General features: G+C 40.5%; 1 protein-coding gene across 2 annotated transcripts in view; it reads right to left on the bottom strand.

Moving 5' to 3' along the window:
* Positions 1-14,451, bottom strand: part of RBBP5 (RB binding protein 5, histone lysine methyltransferase complex subunit) — a 36,601-nt gene that overhangs the window by 9,691 nt on the left and 12,459 nt on the right. For both annotated transcript variants that reach the window (XM_003273164.4, XM_003273165.4), the window contains exons 4-12: positions 9,035-9,175; positions 7,850-8,012; positions 5,609-5,718; positions 4,163-4,282; positions 3,922-4,075; positions 3,752-3,823; positions 3,008-3,125; positions 1,365-1,434; positions 721-950 (exon numbers count right to left, since the gene is read on the bottom strand). In XM_003273164.4, the coding sequence (XP_003273212.1) occupies positions 721-950; positions 1,365-1,434; positions 3,008-3,125; positions 3,752-3,823; positions 3,922-4,075; positions 4,163-4,282; positions 5,609-5,718; positions 7,850-8,012; positions 9,035-9,175 (1,178 nt within the window). The remainder of the gene's footprint in view (positions 1-720; positions 951-1,364; positions 1,435-3,007; positions 3,126-3,751; positions 3,824-3,921; positions 4,076-4,162; positions 4,283-5,608; positions 5,719-7,849; positions 8,013-9,034; positions 9,176-14,451) is intronic.

Below are 14,451 nucleotides of genomic sequence, written 5' to 3'. Positions count from 1 at the left end.
ATCACTTGAGGTCCGGAGTTCCAGACCAGCCTGGCCAACACGGCAAAACCCCATCTCTACTAAAAATATGAAAATTAGCCAGGCGTGGTGGGGCATGCCTGTAGTACCAGCTACTCAGGAGGCTGAGGCAGGAGAATTGATTGAACCCAGGAGGCGGAGGTTGCAGTGAACCAAGATCACACCACTGCACTGCAGCCTGGGCAACAGAGCGAGACCCTGTCTCAAAAAATAAATAAATAAATAAATAAATAAATAAATAAATAAATAAAATAAAAGAGGAAGAAGGATGCTCAGTAGTAAACACACACACCCATCCATCCCTACTTATCCCAAGACATGATAATAAAGGCTTCCCAAGTCAGACTGTAAAAGGTGGCAGGAAGGATGATGGATGATTGTCCAAGTCTAACTGGTATTTTACATCTAATAAAACCATTCTATGGGGAAACATTTAAAAGAAGAATGGTATAATAAACTCTGAGCCGGCTGTCAGAAGAATTAAAGTGCACATCTTAGGCAAAGTACTGAAGGGCAGAATTTCTCCATTTTAAGAGAGAAGTGAACACAGATGCAATCATTATAAAGTTGTAAAACACTATAAAATAGACTCATGGGAAAATTCCTCTAAGGTGAAATCGCTCAAACAAGAAATTACCAGGTTGCGCTGGGGAGTAGAGAGTGGCGTCTGCCAGGCCAGAGGGAGAAGATGCAGCCTCTTACCATCATTTGGTACTCCTTGAAGTTCTATATTGGTTGTTTTGGGTTTCTTCTTAGGTGGCTGGGACCCATCTGCTGAGGACTGCCTCTTCTTCTCTGAACTAGCCCCTTCATCCATCAAGGAGGTTTGGACTGCATCCGGTGGGGGGCCGTAAGGATTTTCTTCTGGGTCTTCTACCTCAGGGGCAATGGGTAAATACAATAGAGCCTTTGAATCTTCCAGCTCTTCATCACTATTTGGAGCAGGATCAGACAAGGGATTGGAAAAAAGAGGAGACAGTTGCTTAAACCATGAGCCCTTCCTCTATCACCTATATTAAGCATAAGCAACAGGTATGGATCTAGAACTTTAAGAAAGCTAAGATGAATAAAAGGGAATCAAACAATGTAACTGATAAAATTGGTGATAAAAATAAACAGGATAAATGAATTATTTTGGTTCCTTAAAATTCTCTATCGGGGAGAAGTGAAAGGAAAATAGGACTAGAGAAGAAAGGCTACATTGGATTTCTTGTACACCAAACGAGTTATCTCTTTTAGCTAATAAGCAGACGGGACTGAAGGGATAGCCAGAGAAACTGCGGAGTACTCCCCCAGAGACCAGGAGCAGCAGTAGCCAAGGTGCCCAGTCTTCCGGGCCGGCTCACCTGCTACAGAAGGCAGCGATAGGGTCCACGCTGGTGACATCCACTTCCTCATCTTCTGCAGCATCAGCCCCTGCAGGACAGAAACACAGGAGATGTTTGAGAAGAAGTGAAAAACTGCTTTTTATTTGCAGCTTCAAGGTTTTCATAAGCTGAAATTCCAGAGAAACAAAGGAGGAAAACCAAACAGTTCACTTAATCATTTAACAAATATGTGCTGAATTTCCACCCTATCCTAGGCACTGAAAATAGTGCAATGACCCAGAAAAAGTTGGGAACAGCTCTTCAGTAAAAGGTTCATAGTCTAACTGGGGAGACAGAGAGACAGTTTCAATTTAATACAGTAATGGCATGTGTAACATGCTCAGGATATGGGAAGGAGGAACAATTTATGTGGAAATCTGGGAAGGTTTGACAGAATGTAACCCTATAATCTACAACATTCTGCTTCCCTGGAGGTCCTCCTAAAACACATTAGGCATGCAAGTTATCTAATATCACAAGTGAGGACCAGCACTTTGAAACTAAACAATCAACCTCATTCCCAATCCTGATTCCTGGCACTATCAAGTATCTCGGGGGTCAATAATCTGTGGCATTAATTACTCACTGACAGTGCCAACTGGGCATCCTAAGCATTCACCCGCACAAACCTTACTATGTTATAAAGCCCTGTGTTAGACACCATGGGGATAAAAAGTCAAATCTTTATTCTCAAGGAGCTATCTAGAAATTCAGAAGAGATAAAATCACAGTCATAATCATAATGGAGATTAACATCTTAGTGCTTATTATGGCCTAGGCATATACTAAGTGCTTTACATGAATTATTTCACTTACTCCCCACAACCCTAAAAAGCAGGTACTATTATTGTCCCTATTTTACAGATGAGGAAATTCAGTTTAAGTGGTATTTTGCCCAAGGCAGTCAGACTTCAGAGCCCAGGTTCTTGACCCTTCTCTTACTGACAAAGGAGTGACAGAATACACGGGAAAAGCTGAGCACTCTTAGCATGGTGAGTTCTTTGCTAGGTGCTGCATGTATGTCCTCACTTAGTCATCTGCAATTAATCAGGAAATACACAATGATATGTTAAGAGAGCTGCTTGAGCCCTGGTAATACCCATATAAGCCCTCAGTTAACATCTTATAAATTAAGGCTCTCCATACTGTGGAGACTGTGTAAACTTAAAGAAAAAAGAAGGCCAGGCACAGTGGTTCACAGGACAGGCACAGTGGCTCATGTCTGTAATGCCAGCACTTTGGGAGGCCAAGGTGGGTGGAACACCTGAGGTCAGGAGTTCCAGATCAGCCTGGCTAACATGGGGAAACCCCATCTCTACTAAAAATACAAAAAATTCGCCAGGAGTGGTGGCAGGCACCTGTAATCCCAGCTACTCAGGAGGCTGAGGCAAGAGAATCACTTGAACCCAGGAGGCAGAGGTTGCAGTGAGCCAAGATCACACCATTGCATCCAGCCTGGGTGACAAGAGCGAAATTCTGTCTCAAGAAAATAAAAAGGTGTGGGGTGGAGAGGCGACATTTTAGATGAAGTGCTAAAATAAATTTACAACACAGATGAAGAATATTAAGTAAAGCAATCATTTTCCCTTTAGGAAATCCTGTCTGCAATTGAGAAATATTACCTGTCTGCTCAGGCTCACTCTTATCTTCATCTTCAATATCAAACTCTGATTCCCTTTCTTCGTATTCTACATTTTCATCCAATTCTTTGAAGTCTGGTGCAAATGCACTCCAGTTTTCCTATACAACAAAATATACTACTTAACCATATGTGAAAGCAATAATCTGTAATCTACACAGTAATGATAAAATGAAAGATCTGAGCATGAAAGGAATTCACAATTCTTAGATTAAATTTGGCAGACAAGAAAAAAATGGGTATCTGTAAGTTTTACTAGCTTAGGTATTTTCTATCTTAAACATTCTAAGTTATTAACTGTAGCTCTTTTGAATCACTGCCTTCTTTGCTCATTTTAGGAATTTAGAGGTAAAATGTTAAATCTTCTTGTAAGTACACTGATTACAAACATAATTTAAAGGTGTTCAAAGTAAAATTAAGATGTAAAACAGAAACTGAGCTGAAAGTAAGAAAAGCAAAAGAAAAATGTTATCTCAAATAAATAATAGAAAAATGCAACAGAAAGTTCACTAGAGTTTCTCCCTGAAAAGAGCCAGAAAACCAACTTGGGACCAAGACCTTCCCACCAAAATAAAGTGCAACTAGATGCACTGAACCTATGTAATTTAGGTTGCGAGAATCATATGCAAAAGAAAATAAAAACGTAATTTTTAGCTTCCTATGTATAAAGTTCTTTGATAAAAAGAAGGGTTATCTAGTTTCAAAGCAAGTAAAATAGAATACTTACTACTTGATTCTGTGCCCAGATAGATACCACTCCACTGGAAATGGATGCTATGATGGGTCGAACAGGATGCCACTAAATTTTAGCGAAGGAAAGAAAAACAGGTTGTTAAGAACAGATTTCAGATTTTTTGGATTATGTGACTAACAAAAGCAATGTCCTAATGTACTCACAGCTACATCCAAGAGGAGTTCTCCTCTCGTCCCATGGAGAATCTTCACCAGGTTGCCAATGCTCTTCTCCCAGATGTACAGGGCATGCTGCCGGGCAGAACCTGCCACGATGTATTCCCCATCCCCAGAGAAACAACATTTCTTCCATGGGGTCCTAAAGGACAAGGAAAGTACCAAGGAGAGCTGGAACTCAAGCCCAGGTCATGAATGATCACATATTCTTCTAGGTTGTGATACGTACCTATTCACCAAATCCTGCAATTTCTGCATAGGTTCAGGCTCTCCATCTCTTCCACATGTTAAGATTTCTCTGCCGTCATAAACTCTGATTATTCGATCTGCTGTGTTAATTAAAAAGCAACTACGGGAAGGATAAAAATATCAACACCAGAGGTCAGAAATCTGTTCCTTAGTACTACAAAATGACTAATAAACTAAGGAAGAATTGAGGAAAAATCAAAGTAATAGACTAGAATATTTATATATCTACTTGTCATCTCCCAAGCCAAAATACAATTTGAAGTGGGAATATGTTTTATACTTCCTGTGTATCCCTGAACCCAAAATATACAAACTGTCAGTATTAATTAAGTTCCAAGACCTCTCTAATGAAATCAGCTTCCTAAATTCACAAGTTTACAGTGAAATGGATATAAATACTTCATTTCTCTGGCCTGTTTTACACATATTTTTTTAAATGAGGTAATAAACTAAATATGTCATTTTAAAATGTCATTTTTACTGTAGTGACATTGAATATTTTAGAAATCTGTATAAAATATTAGTTATTTCATCACTTTCTTACAGACTTCACTGACTATAACCTTTTCTTAATTCAAGAGAATTTTGAACATTAATATCCTCTAAGTCAGCTGTTCCCAACGTTTTTGGCACCAGGGACTGGTTTTGTGGAAGACAATTTTTCCACAGACCAGGCTGGCGGGAAGGTTATGGTTTCGGGATGAAACTGTTCCACCTCAGATCATCAGGCATTAGATTCTCATAAGGAGTGTACAACCTAGATCCCTCACATGTGCAGTTCAAAACAGGGTTCATGCTCCTATGAGAATCTAATGCTGCTGCTGATGTGACAGGAGGCAGAGCTCAGGTGGTAATGCTCACCTCCAGCTGTGCAGCACGGTTCCTAACAGGCCAATACTGGTCTGTGTGGCCCAGGGGTTGGGGACCCCTGTTCTAAGTCATGTATGGGTGTTCCTAAACAAAATAGGAGGACTATTACCTCTTACTGACAACCTATTTCCTATTTCTGTTGATATATTCTATGACTTCTAATTAGGTAACCAAACTTACCAGAATAACATCCAAAATTAAAAGGGTAAATAGGCTGTATTCAGTTACAATGTGAATTTGATGACATCAGTTCTGATGATAATAACAGTTAATATATACCCAGTGCTTACTATACGCCAGGCATTTTGGTTTTAAGCACTGACCACTTACTTATTTTTCTGTAAAGTAACTGCCTGATAACCTCCAGATAAGGAAGATGTAACTACTGCAGGAAATGTTATGAACTCAAAAACCAGATATTTTAAGTTTCTAAAAACCTTAAGTACATTTTTTAAAAATGTTTAAGTATAACATACATGAAAACTGCAAATCTCCACGTATTTTTGCATTCTATTCACTCTTAGAACTGTCCCTTAAAAGGTAAGATCTCACTCACCTCCCCTTCCGGGCAAACTCAATTGACTTAATGGCCGTAGTATTGCTTGTTCCAGTTGTTACTCTGAAGGAAGCAACAAGATCCTGAGAATCTGTTTTTAGGACCAAAATCTAAAGTTTAAAGCAGGAGGGAAAAAAGTAAGTGTTCCGATAACTAACAATAATTAGATTTGGCTTGTTTCTAATACTGCATAAAGACTGGGTAAAAATGCAAATATCTCTATTCCCATATATTTAACCTGATTAACTGGCATTGCTGTTTTGCCTCCTTAAATAAGACAAGGTCTTAATCTATTCTTTTTTTTTTTTTGAGACAGAGTTTCGCTCTTGTTGCCCAGGCTGGAGTGCAATGGTATGATCTCGGCTCACTGCAACCTCTGCCTCCTGAGTTCAAGCGATTCTCCTGCCTCAGCCTCCTGAGTAGCTGGGATTACAGGCATGTGCCATCACGCCCGGCTAATTTTGTATTTTTAGTAGAGACAGGGTTTCTCCATGTTGGTCAGGCTGGTCTCGAACTCCCAACCTCAGGTGATCCACCCACCTTGGCCTCCCAAAGTGCTGGGATTACAGGCATTCACCACCGCGCCTGGCCAATCTATTCTTAAAATATGATGTTTAGCATTATTCACAATAACCAAAATATAGAAGCAACCCAAGTATCCACAGATAAGCCATACAAACAAAAGTGGTATATACATAAAATGGAGTATTATTGAGCCTTGAAAAGGAGAAGGAAGATTCTGACACATGCTACATACATGGATGAAGCTTGAGGACATTAAACTAAGTGAAATAAGCCAGTCACAAAAGGGCAAATACTATATGATTCCCCTTATATGAGGTACCTGGAGTAGTCAAATTCATAGAGAAAGTCAAAGGGTGTTTCTAGGGGCTGGCGGAGAGCAGGGAATGGGAAATTATGATTCAATAGGTACAGAATTCCAGTTTTACAAGATGAAAAGATTTCTAAAGATGGTGATCATTGCACAGTAGAGTGAATGTACATTAATTACCACTGAACTGTATAGTTAAATATGGCTGAAATGGTAAAATTTATGCTGTTGTGTATTTTATCACAATTTCTTAAAAATCACCTTTCTAGGCTGGGTGCGGTGGCTCACACCTATAATCCCTGCACTTAGGAGGCTGAGGCAAGTGGATCACCTGAGGTTGGGAGTTCAAGACCAGCCTGATGAACATGGAGAGACCCCGTCTCTACTAAAAATACAAAATTAGCCAGGCGTGGTGGTGAATGCCTGTAATCCCAGCTACTTGGGAGGCTGAGGCAGGAGAATTGCTTGAACCCGGGAGGCAGAGGTTGTAGTGAACTGAGATCGTGCCACTGCACTCCAGCCTGGGCAACAAGAGCGAAACTCAGTCTTAAAAAAAAAAAAAAAAAAAAAAAAAAAAAAAATTGCCTATCTAAGGCTGGGTGCAGTGGCTCACACCTATAATCACGGCACTTTGGGAGGCTGAGGTGGGCGGATCACTTGAGGTCAGGAGTAATTCCAGCTACTCAAGAGGCTGAGGCAGGAGATTCGCTTGAACCCAGGAGATGGAGGTTGCGGTGAGCCAAGATCACGCACTGCACTCCAGCCTAGGCAACAGAGTGAGACTCCATCTCAAAGAAAAAAGCAAAAATTGTCTTTCTAAAATAGCCATGAAATTATACTAACCCATGTGCCCTAGTCAAAAAATAAAAATAAAAATAAATCAAGATGCCCAGTGGAACTATTCTAAGCATGAAAAGAATCTTTAAAAAGTCACCTAACCTGACTTCTTATTCCACAGAAGAAATACCTTCTACAATGTATTCCAGAGAAAAGGGCCTACACATTCCAAAAGGCAAGGTCAGAAGTTTAACAAGAAGGAAAAAGAAGAATAAGTCTCAGTACTATAAGTTAAGCTGGCCTGAATTATACAATCTTTTATAAAACCAGATATTAAGACATTTTGTCCAGTTGATAACATGACATTGAAATTTTATAATTTCATAATGGCCCTTCATTACTAGCATCCAGTAAAGGTCCTTCCATGCTTTTCTAGGTCAAATAATCTCTATCACTCTAAATCCAAAGAACAAAAATTATTTTTAAGAGATAGAAGAAAACTAGACTACATTTGCTGCAGAAAGGAGCTGTGCTTAGTCCAAGAATAAAAACAATTTTCAAAAGAAACAAAACAAGTAAACGTTAAATGAGCCAGTGTACAAGATGCCTGATTTGCTGGCTTTTAGGCTTACCTTGCCTTTTGCGTTTCCCGTATAAATATATTCCCCTCGCCTATCAAAAGATGCCACAACGTTCAAATCGGAGTCATCGTCCACCGGCAGAACAACATGTTTGGAATCTGAAAGGGTCAACATGACAGGAGCAGATTTCATGGGACACACGAGAACCTTGTTCCTGTTTAAAAATACGAACAGTACATTGGCTGTTGCTTTGGTATCAGCAAGCTGATTCCCTGTCCTTTTCCCTGATCCCTGTCCATACCCTCATCAACTCTCCTGGCCCAGGCAAATTTGAAACAGTGAAAAAGCATAAAATCCACAGGTCTAATAACAGGGAAAATTCTGAGTAAAATTAGTCTTAATAAAACATGATCACTAAAAAAAAAGTAAGAGGCCAGGTGCAGTGGCTCACGCCTGTAATCCCAGCACTTTGGGGAGGCTAAGGCGGGCAGATCACTTGAGGTCAGGAGTTCAAGACCAGCCTGGCCAACATGGTGAAACCCCATCTCTACTAAAAATACAAAAACTTAGCCGGATGTGGTGCCTGCACCTGTAATCCCAGCTACTTGGGAGGCCGAGGCAGGAGAATCGCTTGAAAACAGGAGGAGAAGGGTGCAGTAAGCTGAGACTGCGCCATTGCACTCCAGCCAGGGTGTTGCAACGAGACTCCATCTCAAAAATATTAAAATTAAAATTAAAAAAATGTATTCAGGGCCAGGTGCAGTGGCTCATGCCTGTAATCCCAGCACTTTGGGAGGCTGAGGTGGACAGATCACGAGGTAAGTAGAGTTCGAGACCAACCTGGCCAACATGGGGAAACTCCATCTCTACTAAAAATACAAAAATTAGCCAGGCATGGTGGCACATGCCTGCAGTCCCAGCTACTTGAGAGGCTGAGGCAGGAGAATCTCGAACCCAGGAGGTAGAGGTTGCGTGAGCCAAGATCGCGTCACTGCACTCCAGCCTGGGTGACAGAGCAGGACCCTGTCTCAAAAAAAAAAAAAAGAAAAAGAAAAAAAAAGAAAGAAAGAAATGTATTCAGTAGAGCCAACCTAGATGGAAAGATAATATTTTATGTAGAAGGTTTGAAGAGATGTGTATTTGCCTTCTAAAACCATAAACTAAAATTATCATGAGCCCAGAGCTAATCCATATAGAATCAGACCCCACCCCAGGAGAGAAATCGCTTAAACATACTGATCTCGTGGATGATATTGGACTTTTAAGATGGGTGAAGGGAATCGAAACCTCTGGTCACAGTCGCCTGAAAGAACATCCCACTGTGACACTATGTTATCAGTGGAAGCACTCACGAGTTTATGACCATCTCGGCTCCAGCTGAGAAAAAAAAAGGGGTAATTTAGCACATATTCTAGGTATATCATACCACTCTCATGAATAAACTGTAAGTCACACACATTGCTGCAACTGCACAGGTGAACAATGTTTTTGGTTTTGTTCTACGTATACTCAAATCCACAAGCTTTTCCAACTAGGCGATAAATAAGAAGGTTTGTTTTCATGACATTTTATTATCTAGTAATGGAAGCTCATAATATTTCAAGATAAAACTATAAAGTGACTCAGTGAAATAAGAGATTAAAACATCTTAGAAGAGTTTAAAAAATCAGCTGGGCTTTAAGGGTTGATATATTTGAACTTTCTGAAGTTATCTCAGAAGTAGCACCATCATGGTATAAACAAAACAAAAAAATGATAAGTATCTGTTATTTAAAATAATTTAAAAAGAAACTGAGAAAGAATTCCTCCTGATAAGTACAGATAAACACACTGGACTTCATATATAAAACAGACAAAAAAGGTTCTGAAAGGTAGACAAAGGACAGGCAAGCCAGAGACTGCAGAATCTTAAGGATGACACAGTAGTGAAATCCCTGAATTTTCTTTCTGCCTCACGTTCCCTGTTCTGGGTGAAGGAGAAGCCAACAACCTGGTAATGCCAGTGAGCACACACAAAAAGCCCCAAGAAGAGCCTGCTTTCCCCAGCTAAGCGACCAGAAAAGGACCGCCCAGCAAGACAGAAAACTTTAAGACAATAACCATTCTACGCCAGCCAAACATCACAGAAAAGAACTGCAAATCCCCCTCTTAGCCAGGTTCAAGCAGATAGCCTAGACTTCACCTTTATCCAGCTATAACAAGGCACCCTCCCCACCTCACTGGGGTGGTGTCAGAGAAGGAACAGTAGGGAATCAGATTTGCATTACCACCAGCAGTAATGAGGTCGCACCACCATGGTGTCAGAGGACACATAGAGAGACGGAACAAGGAATTCCTACCCTTCCCAGACAAGATGTTATCAGCAGAGACCTAGTGGAGAGCCTAAACTTCCAATCCCACCCAGCCGTAATAAGGCCAAGTAAAAAGAAACCTGGACTTTCACCTGCCTCTGGCAATAATAAGATGGCACACTCCATTCCCCTGTGCAGTATCAGAGGAGGCCTGCTAAACTAGAAGATTTAAATAAGATGTATAGGCCGGGTGCAATGGCTCACACCTGTAATCCCAGCACTTTGGGAGGCCGATGCAGGCGAACCACTTGAGGCCCAGAATTTGAGACCAGCCTGGCCGACATGGTGAAACCCCGTTGTCTACTAAAAATACAAAAAATTAGCCGGGCATGGTGGTGTGTGCCTGTAGTCGCAGCTACTCGGGAGGCTGAAGCAGGAGAATCGCTTGAACCTGGGAGGCGGAGGTTGCAGTGAGCCAAGATGGCGCCACTGGGCTCCAGCCTAGGCGACAGAATGTGACTCTGTCTCAAGAAAAAGTAAAAAATAAATAAGATCTACAGTCTCATAATACCCAAAATGCCCAGGTTTCAACTGAAAATCACTTGTCAACTCAAGAACAAAGAAAACTTCAACTCGAATAAGAAAAGACAATCAACAGACACTAATACAGAGATGACATAAATGTTAGAATTATCTGACAAGGATTATAATGCAGCCATCATAAAAATGCTTCAACAAACAATTATGAACATGCCTGAAACAGATGGGGGAAAAAGCCCAGAAAATCTTAGCAAAGAAATAGAAGACACAGAGAAGAACCAAATGGGAATTTTAGAACTGAAAAATGTAGTAACAGAAATAAACTCAATAGATGAATTCAGCAGCCAATGGAGGAAAAAAAAAAGGAATGAAATAGCAGACTGGAAGATGGAATAAAAATTACCATAGACATATATATATATATATATATATATATATATATATGTATGTATATGTGTGTGTGTCTGTGTCTGTGTGTATATATATATGTGTGTGTATATATATATATATACACACACACACACACACACACACACACACACACACGGAGCCTCAGAGACCTGTAGAACTACAACAAAAGATCTAATATTCATGTCATCAGAATCCTGGAAGGAGAGAATACAGACTGGGATGTTAAGGTATTGAAGAAATAATGGCTGAAAATTTCCTAAATCTGGCAAGAGATATAAAACCTATAGATTCAAGAACATCAACTAGGATGAGCCCAAAGAAATCCACTCCGAGAAATACAAACTTCTGAAAGCTAAAGACAACAAAAAAATCTTGAAAGCTGCAAGAGAAAAATGATGCCTTATCTATAGGGGAACAACAATATGAATGAAAAGGGATTTCTCATCAGAAACCATGAAGGCCAGAAGCAAGTGGCACATTTTTCAAGCACTGAAAGAAAAGAACTGTCATTCCAGGAATAAACAGGTAAACTGAGACATTTGTTGCTAGCAGACATACTCTAAAGAATGGCTACATAATGTTTGGAAAAGATTAAAGGAAGGGTTTAGAACATCAGGAAGGAAGAATGAACAATGAAAAGAGTATAAATATATGGGTAGATAAAATTACTTTTTCTCAGCCAGGTGCGGTGGCTCACGTCTATAATCCCAGCACTTTGGGAGGCCAAGGCAGGCGGATCACCTGAGGTTAGCAGTTCGAGACCAGCCTGGCCAACATGGTGAAAACCCGTCTCTACTAAAAATACAAAAATTGGCCAGGCGTGGTAGCACATGCCTATAATCCCAGCTACTTGGGAGCCTGAGGCTAAAGAATCGCTTGAAACCAGGAGGCAGAGGTTGCAGTGAGCTGATATCACGCTATTGCATTCCAGCCTGGGTAACAAGAGCGAAAATCTGTCTCAAAAAAAAAAGGCGGGTGCCGTGGCTCACGCCTGTAATCCTAGCACTTTGGGAGGTCAAGGCGGGCGGATCACGAGGTCAAGAGATCGAGACCATCCTGGTCAACATGGTGAAACCCAGTCTCTACTAAAAATACAAAAATTAGCTGGGTGTGGTAGTGCATGCCTGTAGTCCCAGCTACTCGAGAGGCTGAGGCTGGAGAATCACTTGAACCTGGGAGGCAGAGGTTGCAGTGAGCAGAGATCGCAGCATTGCCCTCCAGCCTGGGTGACAGAGCAAGAATCCGTCTCAAAAAAAAAAAAAAATTACTTTTTCTCTTCTTGAGTTTTGATGTTTGAAACACACATTTTAACACTGTCTTATGTGGGTCTCAATGTATGTAGAGCAAATATTTAAGACAATTATATTACATAGAAGAAAGGACATGGGGACAACAGGAAGGTAAGGTTTCTACACTTCACTTGAACTGGTAAAATGTTCACCAATACAACTTATCACCAGTTGTATTACCAGTTGATTGTGGTAAGTTATAAATGTATGATGTAAAACCTAGTAACCACTAAAGCTACACAAGGGTATACACTCAAAAACACTACAGATAAAGCAAAATGAATTCTAAAAACTTGTCCAAGTAGCCCACAGGAAGGCAGGAAACAAAAACAAAAAACAAATGGAACAAGTAAAAAAGTAACCCAAAACCGATACTTTACCCAGGTTTTGAAATCAAGAGGAGATGCTATGGAGAAACTCAGCAGGATAATCTCCATGGTTAAGAACATGGCTCAAAAGTCAGACTTCTACTCAAGCCTAGACATTACTACCTCCTAGCTGTGTGATCTTAGCAAGTTACTTAAGCTTTATGGGCTTCAATTTCCTCATCTATAACATAGGAATAAAAACGGTATCTACCTGCAGAAGGCTGTTGAGAGAATTTAATACATACAGAATTCTTAGCTTGGCACATAATAAGTACTCAATGCCTTGTACATAATAAGTGCTCAAAAAATTATTTATATCAGAGACAAAATAAATATACTGCCAGACTCAGGACTCCAGGAACAGAGGAAGGCAGGGGTAAGCTAAGGTTGTAAATATAGAGGGGATTAAGTTAAAGCCTGCACACAAAAGGACTCTGGTGTCTCTCTTCTACCCACTCTAGAATACCTATAGTCAGGCAGTCAGTGAGTCCTTCTAGAGAATGTCAACTCTAAAGAGGCCTAAAGGTGTTAAAATGCAAAGGTGCACAATAAAAAAAGTCAATAGCTGGATGGATGATGATGATGATGGGAGGGTAAAAGGGTGGATGATGGGAGGGTAAAGGGTAAGTTAAAATTCAAATACACTATAACAGGAAACCCAATTTCTGAAATTAACAAACCAAAAAAAAGCAATACATATTATACCAGAAATATGAAGCTAAGCAGCAGAAGAAATAGCCCCCAAAAATAGAAGTCTACTGGGAATGGCACAAGACTGAGAGTGAGGAGAAAAAAGGAACAGGTTTCGTTGCTATTCTTGTAAGCCTTTTAGCACAATTTGACTATAGAACAAAATGTTAACTATGATTCCGTTTTCCCTCTAAACTCTTCTGTACTAGGGGGTGGGTGGGGTAAAAAAAAAAAAAAAAAACCTACTGCTACTGCACTATAATTTTTGTTTTCTTTCACAGCAAGCTTGTATTTCTGTCATAATGGAGGGAATTCTAACTAAAAATTAAATTATAAACAAAAGTAAAAACTAAAAAAAAATTTATTCTTCAATTCCAAATTCCATAAGCTCAAGAATTAGGAATTATCATGCTTTCTCACAGGTTCTTTCCCAAAGACAGATGGGTCTTTACTGATTCCAATGTGCTAAAGTCTACCTATGGCCCCCATCCAGTGCTTGAATTTCTTCTGCAGCATCCTAACAAGGGGGGCGGCAAGCTCAGGCAGGAACAGCTCTCAGATAGCTCTCTCCTGGGCAGTCAATCCCATCCACAGCACCTCTGCTTGGGAGCTCCTCTCTACTTGGAGTTAACTTGTTTCCCTATAGCTAACTTCTGTTCACTACCTATTAGTTCTGTTTTGTTTTTTGGGTTTTTTTTTCCGAGACAGGGTCTCGCTCTGTCGCCCAGGCAGATCTCGGCTCACTGCAACCTCCATATGCTGGGTTCAAGCGATTCTCCCGCCTCAGCCTCCCAAGTAGCTGGGATTACAGGCGCATGTCACCACACCCGGCTAAATTTTGTATTTTTAGTAGAGACAGAGTTTCACCATGTTGTCCAGGCTGGTCTCGAACTCCTGACCTCAAGTGATCGGTGAGCCTCGGCCTCCGAAAGTGCTGGGATTACAGGCATGAGCCACCGCACCCAGCCAGTACCTACCAGTTCTGCTTCTACATCCTGGGCCATTTTTTCTCTCTTACATACATCAACTTTACTAATAGTTGAAGTCAGCTATCATGCCTACCC

This window comes from Nomascus leucogenys, chromosome 5, assembly GCF_006542625.1.
Source record: "Nomascus leucogenys isolate Asia chromosome 5, Asia_NLE_v1, whole genome shotgun sequence".
Classification (NCBI taxonomy): domain Eukaryota; kingdom Metazoa; phylum Chordata; class Mammalia; order Primates; family Hylobatidae; genus Nomascus; species Nomascus leucogenys.
The sequence above is the reverse complement of the archived record's forward strand: the minus strand, read 5'-3'. Positions and strand labels throughout refer to the sequence as shown.